Source organism: Leucoraja erinacea, chromosome 28 (assembly GCF_028641065.1).
Source record: "Leucoraja erinacea ecotype New England chromosome 28, Leri_hhj_1, whole genome shotgun sequence".
NCBI classification, from domain to species: Eukaryota; Metazoa; Chordata; class Chondrichthyes; order Rajiformes; family Rajidae; genus Leucoraja; species Leucoraja erinaceus.
Window position 1 is genome coordinate 17,191,476 of NC_073404.1, and position 15,863 is coordinate 17,207,338.

General features: G+C 44.0%; 1 protein-coding gene across 5 annotated transcripts in view; it reads left to right on the forward strand.

Annotated features, from left to right (window-relative positions):
- Positions 1-500: 500 nt before the first annotated feature.
- LOC129710712 (cytochrome P450 2D15-like) overlaps positions 501-15,863 on the forward strand; it is a 28,303-nt gene continuing 12,940 nt past the window's right edge. Inside the window, exons 1-5 of one of the 5 annotated variants that reach the window (XM_055657895.1) lie at positions 2,930-3,093; positions 4,800-5,126; positions 11,189-11,357; positions 12,382-12,534; positions 14,379-14,539. In XM_055657895.1, coding sequence (XP_055513870.1) covers positions 4,917-5,126; positions 11,189-11,357; positions 12,382-12,534; positions 14,379-14,539 — 693 coding nt within the window. In that variant the 5' untranslated portion in view covers positions 2,930-3,093; positions 4,800-4,916. Of the gene's footprint in view, positions 631-2,929; positions 3,094-4,152; positions 6,324-11,188; positions 11,358-12,381; positions 12,535-14,378; positions 14,540-15,863 lie in introns of those variants that run through there. The other 4 variants (XM_055657899.1, XM_055657897.1, XM_055657894.1 and 1 more) reach the window with 4 other exon arrangements.

Consider the following 15,863-nt stretch of genomic DNA (forward strand, 5'->3'; position numbering starts at 1 on the left):
GAAACGGTTTCCCCCTTACCTACCCCCACATAGAAAAACTAAAGGAACCACCAACACAAACTTTAAAAGTGACAAAAACTTTTTTAAAAGATTGAAAAAAGACCGAGGTTGCCTTCAATGGTTTTGAGGGAATAACAGATACAACAAAAACACCAACACCTTTGGTGAACCAAACCTGAAATTGAGTTCTTGCTTTGTTCCTGCAGCCCAGGTCCATGAGGAGATCGACAGAGTCATTGGGAACGGGAGGAAGCCAAAGTTGGAAGACCGTGAGGAAATGCCATTCACTAACGCAGTTATCCACGAAACCCAACGCTTAGGAAATATTCTTCTAATTTCACTGTCTCATGCAACATACAGAGACACCGAGGTCATGGGTTACACCATTCCTAAGGTACGATCTAGAGGTAATCTTGAATGTTCGGCACAGACGGACAACTCCCCATTGTTCTGTTGCTGACAAATTTGTCTTCTTCAATGACTTTTAGGGAACAACAATCTTTCCAATCATTACATCAGTCTTGTATGATGAAGACATTTGGTTGACTCCATGTGAGTTTAATCCGGGACACTTCCTGAATTCAGGCGGGATGTTCGTGAAGCCGGAAGCTTTCATCCCATTCTCTGCAGGTAATGTGGGATTTATGGATTGTTAAATGTATTGATTGAGATTATTAGAATATATTAAAATCTGTGGTTATGGATATCCAGCTCGATCTTCTGCACTATGTGATGGTAGTGGGGGAGCTTGCTCCTCGATTTATAAAGTTCAGTTCATTTACAACTAAATTTAAGTCAAATACTGAAATACCTAATGGTCAGCCCAGTGCTGAAAGAGCACATTTTATGTTGACAAAGTGAGAAATATGAGCATTTGCTTAAATGTGTATGAAGGAACTGCAGGTGCTGGTTTAAATCGAAGGTAGACACAAAATGCTGGAGTAACGCAGCGTGACAGGCAGCATCTCCTGAGAGAAGGAATGGGTGACGTTTCGGGTCGAGACCTCTGACATCAGTCTGAAGAAGGGTCTTGACCCAAAACATCACCCATTCCTTCTCTCCAGAAAAGCTGCCTGTCCCACTGTGTTAATCCAGTATTTTGTCTCTTCCTCCGAGCATTTGCTTAACATTGATAAAGGCTGGGAGTGTACTGCTTCTGTGAGAGATTAAGCAGGGTTGGTTTAGGCAGGATGACATTGGGACTCTAGACTGTGGGGAACTAAAAACCAAGAATGGCATTAAATTCCTTATACTGCTGTATCTAATCAAGACCAGACTGCATAACATGCAGTAATATAACACCATTCAGATCCTGCCAGTTACACTGGGAATGTGGCTGGGGAATTTCTTTGCCAGAGTGGGATTGGCAAATTTGTTTCACATAATCCGGGACTTCAGGATCTGTTCACATCACAGTCGTACAGCAGTACAGCAGGGGCGGTGGGTGCGGTGGGGGGGGGGCGGTGGGTGCGGTGGGGTGGCCGGGGGTAGGAGGGCGGGGGAGGGCGGGGGGGGGGGGGGGGGGTTGGTTTCTAAGCAACGTACTTAAAGGGAGGAATCGTGGGGACATTTACAAGAATGATCCCAGGAATGAGTGGGTTAACAGCACTGGGCCTGTATACACTGGAGTTTAGAAGAATGAGGGGGGACCTCATTGAAACATACAAAATAGTGAAAGGCATGGATAGAGTGGATGTTGAGAGGATGTTTGCACTAGTGGGAGAGTCTATGACTAGTGGTCATAGCCTCAGAATTAAATGGTTCCTTTAGGAAGGGGATGAGAAGGAATTTCTTTAGTCAGAGGGTGGTGAATGTGTGGATTTCTTTGCCACAAAAGCCTGTGGAGGCCGTCAATGGATATTTTTAAAGCAGAGATAGATAGATTCTTGATTAGTACAGGTGTCAGGAGTTATGGGGAGAAGGCACGAGAATGGAGTTAGGAGGGAGAGATCGATCAGCCATGATTGAATGCGGAGTAGACTTGATAGGCCAAATGGCCGAATTCTGCTCCAATCACTTATGACCTTATGATTCTGTGCATCCTTGGTGTGGCCCACTCGCCCACCATCCTTTGAACCCATTTTCACCCTGACTACAAACACAGGGTCCCACTGCCATCCTTAGTAGCTAACATTTGACCAAACTCCTCCACCCATCTTGAAGCCCATGAGAATCCATGGACTCCCTCATCTCAACTTTAAACGCCCAACCCACGTTTAGATGATTTCTTTGTGCGATGATGCCTTGGGCCCACTGCACTGTGGAATTTATTCTCTGAATTACGTGTCTTTTTACAGCTACTAACCAGTTTCTAGGCAACCATTCATTTTTTCCAGACTTTCTATCAATATATTCTCAATGTGGCCAATTTTAACGTGCAACTAGAGCAAACAAGTAGAAGAAACTTTATAAGACTTTTACAACGAGATTGATCAAATCATTTTAGCAAAATATTCAGTTTGAACCAATCAGTCTAAATGTCATATTAATTTGCACGTCCTAATGGCACAATGGATTGTTGTAATCTTTAGATTAGTTTCCAAACTTAAATAAAAATATAAATAATGAATGTCGTGCACCTCCAGCCAGAATTAATCTCATTTCAAATGGAGGGGAAGGATGTTGTAAGGGGCAAGAATGATATTGTAATTCCTTTTATTCTAACACGCAGAATAAGCATAGTGAGATAATGTTTAATTGCTGTGGGTACACAAAAATGCTGAGAAACTCAGCGGGTGCAGCAGCATCTATGGAGCGAAGGAGATAGGTAACGTTTCGGGCCGAAACCCTTCTTCAGCTGTGTTTGTTTCATGTCGTGTCTAGAACAGACTGGTTTATCAGGTTTGATAAACATATGGTATGTCCTGTTGAGGGGCTGCTGCTCACCTGGCTTTAGTGCTTTAGTGCTTTAGTGCTTTAGTGCTTTAGTGCTTTAGTGCTGAAGGAACAAATTGGTGCCTCAGAGACAGAGTAAGAAGCACACAAAATAACCAGTGGAGTCAAACGGTTTCCTTACCGAGTCGTTCCGTGTCGTACCGTGTCGTTCTGTGTCGGACTGTGTTTTACTGTGATTAAACATTCCTGGCCGTGCATGTAAGTTTTGGTCATCTTACAAAATAAATCAGTGTTTGTTTAACTTAAACACGGAGTCTAGTGGATAACTGGAATTTATGGGACATTGGTACGACTCGCGTAGGCCGTGACTATCAACTGGTACATTCTGCCGTAACCGATGTGTTTCTGACCTTAGCTACACTGCCTGGAAGATGAGCAAAGTCCACATTTAAATCGATTACATCGGTGCTGCTCTGAAATAAACATAGTGGCCACCACCGGCCACTGAACCAACACCACCAGTGACCATAATGATCTGTGTCAATAGCACTACTCTCCTAATGCTAACGGGTGACCCCACATTTTACAGCTTGTTACAGCTACAGTAATGTGAAGGAGAATTATTTTGTAGGTACAAGTATTCAAATGCCTTTGATTGGCAAATTCAACTGGAATATATCCTAGTTTGAATAATATAAATTTATTGGGCAACAGGTTGACAAGCAGCACCTTCATGTAATGAACTTGGATATACAGTCGGTGGGTGCAGATTAAGACTGCTATGAGGGCAAAGATACATGTTAAGAGTGGTGAACAGGTTTGATGTGCTGCAGAGACAAACAACTGTACAGGGTTATGGTGTAGTGATAACTTGTAAACATGGCTCAAAATGTACAGGAATAATCACTTACCTTTCCTCCACACAAAAGGGTGGGGAAGGATGAGCAAACCAGGGAATTAGGGAGGGAATGGTCCCTGCAGAAGGTAGCGGGGAGGGTTAGACTTGACGGGTGGTGGGATCACAGCTTGCGTAAATGTTGAAGGATGATGTGCTGGAAGCGGAGGGTGGGGGGGGTGAAAGGTAAGGACTAAGGAAATTCTAATCCTGTTCCGTCAGGGGGAAGGTGGAGTTAGAGCAGAACTGTGTGGTATGGAGGAGATGCAGATGAGAGCTTGGTCGACCACAGTGGGGGTGAAGCTCTGTTTCCTGAATGAGGACGACATTTTTCAAATGTCTGAAGTGGAAAACCTCAACTTGAGAACAAATGCTGCAGACGTGGAGAAACTAAGAGAAAGGGATGGTGGCCTTACAAGAGAGGGTGGGAGGATGGGAAGAGGTGTCGTCTAGGTTGCTGTGGGGGTCAGTGGGTTTGTAGTAGATATAATCGGATAGTTTGACTCCTGAGATGTTTTCAGATTGATCTGAAAATGGGTAAGAGGTGCGAGAAATGGTGCAAGTGATGTTGAGGGCAAGGTGGGGTTCCTTCCGAGACTTCCAAATCCCCAAAACAGCTGAATGAGATAAACTGGCTGTTGTAAATTGGTATGTTGGTGAGTGGTGGAACCAGTGAGGAGTGATGCAGGGATGATAACAAATGGGATTATTGTAGATGGGTGTTTGGGGGTCGGCGGGGAGTTCCACTTCTTCTTCTTATAGGATTCCGGCAGTGTAGACGCTGCTAAGCGTATTACTGCCCTCCACATGTCAAAGTTTGAACTAAATTCTTACATACAGTCCTGTAACTTGCAGGAATTGAAGAACAGCCCTGGATATCGGCGGGGAGTTCCTCGTTAACGGCTGATTTATATCCACAAACAGGAATTGTAACCGCATGTCATCAGTGGGTTAAAAGATGTAATACATATGTGCTGACACCTGCCCGGTGACGGAGATCGTAATGCGGAATGAGACTGTCTGTGTCTGTGACAAATAATCCTAGTAGATGTAAACATTTCCATTGCAGTCTTTACCGGACCCGCACCCACGGGGGGGATTTTGGAACGTTTATGTAGATACTTCCTGGCATCCCCTCGCCTCCCTCTGCTCACAGTGAGTTTGCCGCTCGTTATCTCCGGTGAACATGGAGTTCTCGGCTCTCCCCGGGGTCGTGCTCAGGGTGTTTGGCGGGTTCCCGGCGCTGGCCGTGTTCTGCACCGTCTTTGCCCTGGCCTTTGACTTGATGAAGAGGTGGAAGAAGTGTGGCAACTACCCTCCCGGGCCCCGGGCTCTGCCTTTCCTCGGCAACCTTCTACAAGTGGATCTGCACAACCCGCACCTGTCATTCACAAAGGTAAAGACAGCGAGTGAAGAGAGAGAGGGAGAGAGACCGTGGGAAGGAAGCGGTCACACACCCGGGACCACCTTTAACCCTTGGTCTCTCTCTGCTTCTGTCCAGTGGCCTTAACACCCCCATTTCCATCCTATTGGTTGTGTCCTCTGCATTTATTGTAGCTGCTTCTTTTATTTTTTCCGCTGCTAGCTTGCTTGCTTCCTCCTTATCTTGTACGGCCCAGCAGCGCAGCTGGTAGACGGCCCACGTATTGCAAGTGCTCTAGTCAGCTTTCCCACAGCACAAAGGCTGGCGTGTGTGCAGGGATAAGGGAAAGTTGTCAAACAGGTTGCACAACAGATTAAAAAAAAAGTTATCCTTGTACTGCATCCATTTCTCCACCATTTATTTCTTGATAATCCAGTTCTTGGAATTTTAAACATCACACTGCTGTTGGGAGCTCCTTCAGCTGCGTGTTTGGCTTTTATTTTCATTTCTAAACATGAACTATTAATATCTAAACTCCCTTCATAAAAATAGAAAGGCGAATTTTTTTTCCGTAAGTGGTGAAAGTGTGAGAGATGTTAGCGTTCAAAGAGACTTGAGAATCTCCGTCTTTGAAGTCACTGACGTCAAATGATTAGAAAATATCGGTTTGTTGGCCTGCAGTGAAATTCTGTTGAGCCACGCAGGACTATATTTGGTACGCAGTTTTACAATATCCAACTATAATGTCCTGAGAAGAGTTGAAGACACTTTTAAGAGATAGTAACTGAGAATTTGGAGCAGGGCAAATCATGATTGTCTACTTGTTAAGTGCTAGTAGAACACATCTGGACCAAGCGCGAGTCCTAAGGTGATGACACAGACACCTATCGATTGTGGCAAGACTAACATGCTATAAAGGGCTACAAAGTGAAGCCGGGCGCTCCCTGATGAGCACAATGCATTTTATACTCCCTTTGAGCAGAAGGTCTGTGGAAGGATATCACCTGCCCCATTCGCCTTGCCGATGGTCACTGTGGCAGATGCAAGATCGGCCTTCCTGAGATGGCCTTCCTGAACTATCCCGGATGGAGTTACCGGCCGCATCCTCAGGACCTGGATGAACCTGCTGAGAGAAGCATTCATAGACATCTTTAATATCTCGCTGCTCCGTTCTGAGACCCCACCTGCTTCAAGTAGATGACTATCATCCCAGTGCCAAAGAACAGCAAGGTAGCATGCCTTAATGACTTAGCGTTAGACTTTTTCTCTGGAACTGTTCGCAACAATATTGATAAACTATATCTGCACTCTGGCATTTTTCTCTGTGCTGTACCTGTTGTACTTGTGTTTGGCTTGATTGTATTCATGTAAAGCATTACGGGTCCACCAACGATTTTCTGACACCCTTGATTCCAGAGCCTTGCCGTATCATCCGTTTTGCCGGACCAACAGAGGTCGCGGCCTCGAGGGGCCGAGTTACCGGCCCCGCAAAGTTGGCTTCGGAAGTTGGTTATGGGAATGGATCTGCCAGCCCCTCCCGGCTGGTGTTCCAGAGCCCTGGCTGTAGGTGGAAAATTTGACCAAGCCATCAGCGCAGAAGTCCCGATGAGGTAGAGATGTAGGCAGTCAAGATTAAGTTAAAGGTGAGAGGGATAAGATTTAATAGGAACCTGATGGGCATTGTTGTCACACAAGAGGGAATATGTAACAAGCTTCCAGAGGATGTAATTGAGGCAGGTATGATAACAACATTTAAACAATATTTGAACATGTGCATGGATAGGAAAGGATAAGGATACGGGCCAAATGTGGTCAAATGAGACTAGTTTAGACGGGCATCTTGGTCAGCATGCAAAGTTGGGCCAAAGAGCCTATGATTGGAATCTATGATTGGAAGCATTATCAAATATGCCTACTGCTCTGGTCATTCCTTTTTCTCTCTTCGACCATCTGGGAGAAGATGCAAGAGATTAGAAGCTCAGAGATCAAACTTCAAAAATTTCTGTAAGACTTCTGAAGTAATCAACCCTTTCACACTCCCTTTCTGGAGATGCTGTCATGTACTCTTATTCTTAACTTTACCACATTTAGTACTTCCTTTGTTGAGCTTTAGTCATTTACTTGTACCAATTCAGATTGCACTACCATTTTTGCATTTGCATTTAACCATATAACCATATAACAATTACAGCATGGAAACAGGCCATCTTGGCCCTACAAGTCCATGCCCGAACAAATTTATTTTTCCCCTTAGTCCCACCTGCCTGCACTCATACCATAACCCTCCATTCCCTTCTCATCCATATGCCTATCCAATTTATTTTTAAATGATACCAATGAACCTGCCTCCACCACTTCCACTGGGAGCTCATTCCACACCGCCACCACAATACAATTTGGCATTGTATTTATGGTTGCTGTACTTATTGTATTTATTGTTACCCGAGCTTCATGTTAATAAGGAATTTCATTGCACCCTGGTGCATATGCCAATAAACTAATCTGAAATCTTAGAAAGCAAGAGGGTGTGAGGTCAGAGACATCGAGAGAGAAAGCCTTAGCAAGCAGCCAAAGAAGAAATGATTGCCATTGAGTTCATGGCACGTGATACAATGCAACAGTTAAGAGCTACATGCCTGAGTTTTATGTTAACTAAATTCTGATCTCACTCCATGTACATGTGTGGAGATGGCACCACTGTCAATGGCCAAATATCGAACAATGTTGAGTTTGAGTTTACTTTATTATCACATGTACCAAAGTACAGTGAAGAGCTTGATGAGGCAGAGTATAAGGGAGTAGTAGTGAGCTTCATATCATGGTGTCAAGATAATAATCTCTCCTACAAAGTTAGCAAGTTAGCTAGTATTTGATTTCAGGAAGTGGGGTGGAGTACATGCCCCAATCAGCATCGATGATGCCGAAGTGGAGATGGTCAAGAATTTCAAGTTCTTATAGCCCTGTCCCACGGTACGAGTTCATTCCAAGAGCTCTCTCGAGTTATAAAAAAATCGAACTCATGGTAAGCACGGAGAATGAACGTAGCAAGTACGTCGGAGCTCGGGAAGTCTCCTAGCGGCTCGTACCGCTAACGGCAGCTACTCGGGAAGACTCGCTAACGGCAGGTAAGCATGGGAAGACTCTTGAAGATTTTTCAACATGTTGAAAACTGTCCACGAGAGCCCCGAGTACCGACAAGTGGCCATTACCGTAAATCTCCGAATTCGAATCGAGACAAACCCGGGAGAACTCTTGGAATGAACCCGTACCATGGGACAGGGCTTTTAGTTGTAAATATCACCAACAATGTTTCATGGACCAACCTCATTGAAGTTACGGCCAAGAAAGCACCGTAGAAAGTGTCGGGATGCATCACTGTTTGTTTTTGGCAACAACCCCCCTAACACCAGAAGAAGTTCCATATTGTGGATGTAGCCCAGTCGATTGCACAGACTAGCCTCCCCATATTTACCTCAACTCCATCGACACTTTACACTGCCTCGGGAAAGTAGCCAACTCTGTAGTCAAGTAGTCAAGGACCACTGTGGAGAAAAGGAATAGGTTTTGGGTCGAGTTCCGAAACATCAACTATTCCTTTGCTCTAGAGATGTTGCCTGACCCGCTGAGATACTCCAGCATTTTGTGCCTATCTTTGGTTCCTTCCTGTACATAATTAAGGACCATGTTTGAAAGTGTGCAACACCAGTTTCAGGAATAGCTTCCTACCCACTATTATCAGAGTACTGAATGGTCTTGTAAGCTAAGAGTGTGGTCCTGATCTCCTATACCTAGTTCTTTGTGACCCTCAAGCTTCTTGTTTTATTTACACTTTCTCTTAGTTGTTGTGTTATAACACTGTAACACTATATTCTGCTCTCTATTTTGTTTAATTGCACTACTTGCTGTATGTGTGTACGGCTTGGTTGTACACATGTGTAGTATGCTTTGATAGCTGGATAGCACGCAAACAAAGATTTTCACTGGATCTCATTAGACATGACAATAATATATCAATACCAATTGTTGGTGTTTAGAATAGGTTATGCAATGCATTTGAGAAGAAACAGAATGCAAGAGCAATTGTATTTGAAACCCATCTGGAAAATGATCCACTGGAAATACGAGTGGATAATTCAGGGATACTAAGTACAGCTAAATGGAGACAATATATGATTTTAATAATTGAGAATTGTTAATGGTGGTAAATAAATAATTATTTATGTTAATTTATTGCTAATGTTAAAGTAGAAGCAGCATAGTGATTCGTCAGATTGATTTTTTCCCCCTGTTTTTCTCTTTGAAGATGTCATTCGTACTCAGGACATTTTCCACATCAGGAAGATGCTAGTTTTGAAACTGAAACAGCTAGAGGTGTTGATTCTGGATCTAATACTCTCTCCCTAGTCTGGTTCAGTAAAAACCACTGAGTCCAACACTGCAATCCAAACCCTTCTTTATTTGTATACAACACCACGGGGACGACCTTGGGTCCACTCACTTGAGACCTCAGCAGCCTCGCGTAAACAGAACAGAAGGAAAGGCAACCGACACGTCTGGCAGAACATCTATCCTGTGTTAAGAAACCTAACTTTCAGGGATTTAAATCTTTGAGTTCAACTTCTACCTGAACTTAATCGATTTACAAAAGCTTTGAAGTTTTTCCAGCAGTCCGTTTCTTAAACACCTTTACGTTTTGTGCTTTTTTTGACAGCCAAGTACTTCAAATGCCATTGATTGCATTGTAGCAATGATAGGCAACGATTTGATAAAAGGTTAAAAGCTGCGTGTTTTTTTTTGTTTGCAAACACACAGCGGTTAATTACATGACAAGACATCACCATGTCACTTACGCACTGCACCGCCCTTGGAAAAAATACGAGGTACGTTGCCTGTGGCTGGAGTTTGCAAACAAATGAATGGGTTGTCACAATTCATTCATTTATGTGGGGAACGCATCTGAGCAGAATCTGAAATTCGAGCGGTGTCCCTGAGAAGAATGCAGCTACATCTAAGAGACACGGAGAAGCTGATCATCAGAGCAGTTCTGTCCATGGTCATGGGAGGCTTTTTGTAGTAAAAATAAAACTGCATGACATCGTTTTTATCCATGTGATGATTTTTCCACACGTCGGTAGTCGTTGTTGGCTCAAGAGTAACTCGGGAGAGGAACTTGGTAACTCGGGAGACGAACTTGGTACATCGCAGAAATGAGAAGTAAACGGCAAACTTAGACATACACGTGGGAACTCGTTGAAGCTCGTGAACATAAACTTGGAATCTCATAGACAACCCTGAGTTAGATTTTTTCTTTCACTCGTGGGTGGACTCGCACCGTGAGACAGGGCTATTAGGGTCCTCTTCCTGCAACGGTTGTCCCACAAAATTGTCACTACCAGTGTCTCTGACAGCCCTTCTTTTATACAGTTTCTTCTCCAATGTTTTTAAGGTTTTCTTTGCTCCTTACTGCAGGCCATGACTCTCACAATTCTGTAATCAATCATTAAAATGATCATTCACTGAAGGACAGAACAGCAAGATACCTCTATTTATCTTCTGATGACTGAAACTCTAAAGGTTTGTTTGGCATGTAATCACTCTCTTGCCCATATAAATGTTTTCTCTTTCAAGTACCAGCTGGCACCACTCCACCAATAACTCAACCATTTAGTTACTTAACAGTCATCCATGTTACTTAACATGTAATTCATCAAACTGTTACTCTACCAGAATGCCAACTTGTTTCATGCTCAAGGTTAGATCTGTGTGTTTCTACATCATTTTCTGACCAATTCTTGAACAATGTGCCCTTCCTTCACTGTGCTAATTTTGTCCTGGGGTTTACAGCAAAATTTCCGAGTCATTTCCTTGTCAGAGTGACCCGATGAGATAGTTGACATCTTGTCATCGCCTACACTGGAGAGCCAGGCTCCCAGCAGCTCAGTACCAACAGGACCACGGGGACTGAACAAACCAGTGTTGGGGATCTGATTGAGAACTTTGCGACTGTGCTCTCTCTGTTCAATGTTGCACTTGACCTCTGAGAGTGAGTTACAATAACAGCCTCGTGCTTTTGCCCAACTTTTCCCCACGTCCAGTTGCGGGAGAAGTACGGCGATGTGATGAGCTTAGACTTTGGGTGGACAAACGTGGTGGTGCTGAGCGGCTACAAGACCCTGAAAGAGGCACTGGTGAAAAAATCTGAAGATTTTGCAGACCGGCCAGTCCTTCCAATATATAAGAAGCTCATTGAGAGGACCGGAGGAGGTGAGTGTGAACTAGGCTCCAAGTGAGTGTGAACTTCCCCAGGCTGAGAGTCGGCAATCGTTTGACTTTAGCTGTTTCTGTCCATGATCAACACACTCTAAACATTGTGGCTTGAGCTGGTGGTCTCTGTGTGATCAGGGAAAATTAGTATGAATGTTTATGTGTTTATATTCGTTTATTTATTGAGTATGTGTGCATGTGTATATATACACACTGAACTTTTTTTCTCCCGTTGTGTCCTATCTTTATATAGTCTGTTGTGCTGCAGCAAGCAAGAATTTCATTGTCCTAACTGGGACATATGACAATAAAACTTGACTCTATATTGGAGACTCCATCCTCGTAAACTCTCTATAATTGCCTTTACCCTGGTGTGCAAAAGAAATCACTTTGAGTTGTTCAATGATTTAATGTTTGGCATTGGATATAAACGTCTCTGCAATGCTACAGTCATACCTCAGTGAGTTTTGCATGAAGCAGCACTTCAGTTTAAGTAAACAAGATTCTCATCACCGCAGCAGGATATTTGGAATCTGTTCTGGTGCATCTGTGATGACAAATTGTGAATTACTACTCTTCACTAAAATGAGAGAGGAAGACAAAATGGGATGGCCAACCAAGCCAACCTGTCAATCAATATGCTGCTCATATTCCTTCCTGCGTATTCCTCTTTTTATGCCACTGAAAGTTGTTGGCCCTGACAACTCAGGCAGGATTCAGGTGAAGCTCTGGAGTTCTTGAACGAATTAGCTTCGAGTTAATTATAAATCAACATTTAAAATGTATCTTGAATCTACAAGGCGTGTAGGCCTTGGTGGTTCAAGGTACATCTTAAATGCTTATCAATATGTACCAGCCCCTTATTAACGCATTCCAGATTCCAAGCACTCTCTAGGTGAGAGGTTGTCCTTCCTTCGGTCCCTCTAAACCTCCGCCCTCGTCACCTTAAACTTGCATCCCCTACAATGGGGAGAAACTTCTTTGTGCTTCTCTGCGTCCTCATCATTTTTGTTGTTCCCGGCAGGTATTGCATTCGCAAGATATGGCCATTGGTGGAAGGAGCAGAGAAAATTCTCACTTTCCGTAATGAAAAACTTTGGACTGGGGAAAAAATCGCTGGAGCTGCGAATTGCAGAAGAAGCAGAAATGTTGAATAAAGCATTTGAAGAGGAAAAAGGTAATGAAATGGGATTTCTCAGGAAATTAGAGGCTCCTCAACTGGTGTGGATTTGAGAGCTATTTGTTTCTGCAAACACTCTCATGTAAGAGGAACTTGAGAAAAGAAAATATAAGATTTAGGAGATTGAGAGGGGATCTTATAGAAACTTACAAAATTCTTAAGGGGTTGGACAGGTTAGATGCAGGAAGATTGTTCCCGATGTTGGGGAAGTCCAGAACAAGGGGTCACAGTTTAAGGATAAGGGGGAAATCTTTTAGGACCGAGATGAGAAAAACATTTTTCACACAGAGAGTGGTGAATCTCTGGAATTCTCTGCCACAGAAGGTAGTTGAGGCCAGCTCATTGGCTATATTTAAGAGGGAGTTAGATATGGCCCTTGTGGCTAAAGGGATCAGGGGGTATGGAGAGAAGGCAGGTACAGGATACTGAGTTGGATGATCAGCCATGATCATATTGAATGGCGGTGCAGGCTCGAAGGGCCGAATGGCCTACACCTGCACCTAATTTCTATGTTTCTATGTTTCTATGACAATATCGTAAAAGACATAGACAGTATCAATGAAAAGAGAAAGTTAATATTTCAGCATAATTTGACACTGCTGGAGGAACTCAGTGGGTCAGGCAGTACTGTATAAGCAGGTGGAATGGACGGACAGTGTTTTGGATAGGGACCCTTCTTCTGGCTGTTGTTGTTTCAGGGCTGGTCACTTCAGACTGCCATTTTCCCTCTGCAGATGCTGCCTGACCTGCTGAGTTTCACCAACAGTTTGTCTTTTGCACCAGATTCCAGCATCTGCTGTCTCTCATGTCTCCAGTCAATATTTCAGGTCCGGAACTCTTCCACAGAACTGGGAGAGAGGGAGAAAACATGTTGGTTTTCAGTGACATGGAAAGTTAAAGAGGGATGGGTAGAATAAAGAGAATATTTCTCGAAGAGTCAATATAGCAGTAGGAATAGCAGTTAGGATTTGGGCTTGTGCAATGTGTTACCAATAGTAGGGATGTGGGTCAAACCCGGCAGACCAGGCAGTAGAAATAATAAACAAGGAGAGAATTGAGCCTGGGAGACATGGCCAGTACAGACATAAAGAAAGATCGAGCTATCTAAACTTGGAGAATTTGATATCGAGTTGGAAGGCTGCAGCTAGTCCAAACCGAAGATTACCTCGTGAATTCCCTCGTGGATTCCAGCTTCGGTCCCAGACATCCCAGTTCGGACCCAACCCGGACGTCAGGTTCCGACAGTCGATCTGCCATTTTTCACAACTGTTCTCATTCCGTGCCCTGCGTTCTACATTGGCTGCGATGCGCCGGTATAGCATAGCATCTTGTGGGAGATAAGAGTAATATCCCTGCATATTTAAACACTATCCGACACACACTAGGGACAAGTTACATTTATACAAAGCCAATGAACCTAGAAACCTGTACGTCTTTGGAGTGTGGGAGGAAATCAAATATCTCGGAGAAAACCCACGTGGTCATGGGGAGAAGGTACAAACTCCATACAGACAGCACCTATAGTCAGGAACGAACACGGCTCTCCGGCGCTGAAAGTGCTGTAAGGCAGCAACTCTACCACTGTGCCACCGTGTCGCATTGAGAAAGTGTTGAACTTCATCTTTAGAAGCACAACATATAAAATCAGGGAAGTCATGTTGAACCTTTTATTTGAATTGTTTGGGGTGGCTGAAGGATTGGTGAACGGCACCTGAATTCCAGTTCAGTCATCAGTTGCTTTACCTCTCAGTGCAGTCAGTTTATTGAAAGGTTTCCGAGCATATATGGCTTACATTTAAAACTTACTCTGGAACATTCACGGTTTGTCATTGCTGTTTCAGGTCTCGCCTTTGATCCAAATTTCAGGATACGCATTGCAGTCTCAAATATTATCTGCTCAATTGCCTTTGGACATCGCTTTGAATATCAAGATCAAAAATTCCTTGAATTTCTCCACATCAGTGAAGAAAGTTTCAAAATGGATGGTAGCTTTTGGGGTCAGGTGAGGCAACTTTGGGATCAGAGGAAGCCACAAAATGCTGGAGTAACTCAGCAGGACAGGCAGCATCTCTGGAGAGAAGGAATGGGTGACATTTCAGGTGGAGACCCTTCTTCAGACACTTCCTCAGGTTTCGTAGGTATTAGAAATAGCTGTCCTGGTGAAAGTGCCGGTATTGATACAGCAGCTTTATCAGATATTTTTTGTCGGTCATTTTAGAGAAGGGAATAGCAAAAACATTCAGACATTGATAAATCTGAAATAAAACAAAAAATTACTGGAAATTCTTAGAATGATAATATCCTCAAAAGGAGAGTGTTTGATTCATCCTGAGCCCAACAGTCCTGCCACAAAGACCGAAAGTGGTAGAGCAGTATTCTATCTTTTTTGCACGGGCCTGAAACTGATAGTTTAGTTTAGAGATGCAGCGCGGAAACAGGCCCTTCGGCCCACCGGGTCCACGCTGACCAGTGATCCCCGCACATTAACACTACCCTACACACACTAGCAACATTTTTTTTTACATTTACCAAGCCGATTAACCTACATACCTGTGCGTCTTTGGAGTGTGGGAGGAAACCGAAGATCTCGGAGAAAACCCACGCAGGTCATGGGGAGAAGTTACAAACTCCGTACAGACAGCAGCCGTAGTCGGGGTCGAACCCGGGTCTCCAGCGTTTCATTCGCTGTAAGGCAGCAACTCTACCGCTGCGCCTCCGTGCCACCTGAATAACTGAAGTTAATCAAAAACAGGGGCAGTTATACAGTCATAGAGTGACTACCACAGTGTGGAAACAGGCCCTTTGGCCCAACTTGTCCACACCGGCCAATATGTCCCAGCTACACCAGTCCCACCTGCCTGCGCTTGGTCATTATTCTCCACACCTGTCCTATCCATGTATCTGTCTAACTGTTTCTTAAACGTTGGGATAGTCCCAGGCTCAACTACCTCATCCAGCAGCTTGTTCCATACTCCCACCACTCTTTGTGTGAAAATGTTTCCCCTCGGATTCCTATTAAATCTTTTCCCTTTCAACTTGAACCTACGCGCTCTGGTCCTTGATTCCCCTACTCTAGGCAAGAGACTCTGCCCGTCTCCCTGATCTATTCCTCTCATAATTTTTACACCTCTATAAGATCACCCCACAACCTTCTGCGCTCCAATGAATAGAGACCCAGCCTACTCAACCTCTCCCTATAGCTCAGACCCTCTAGTCCTGGCAACATCCTCGTAAATCCTCTCCAAACCTTTTCCATTCCTTCACATTCAAACCACACCACCCAGGCTCTTTGTACCTCTACTTGAACTTCTCACTGCTCTCCCTAA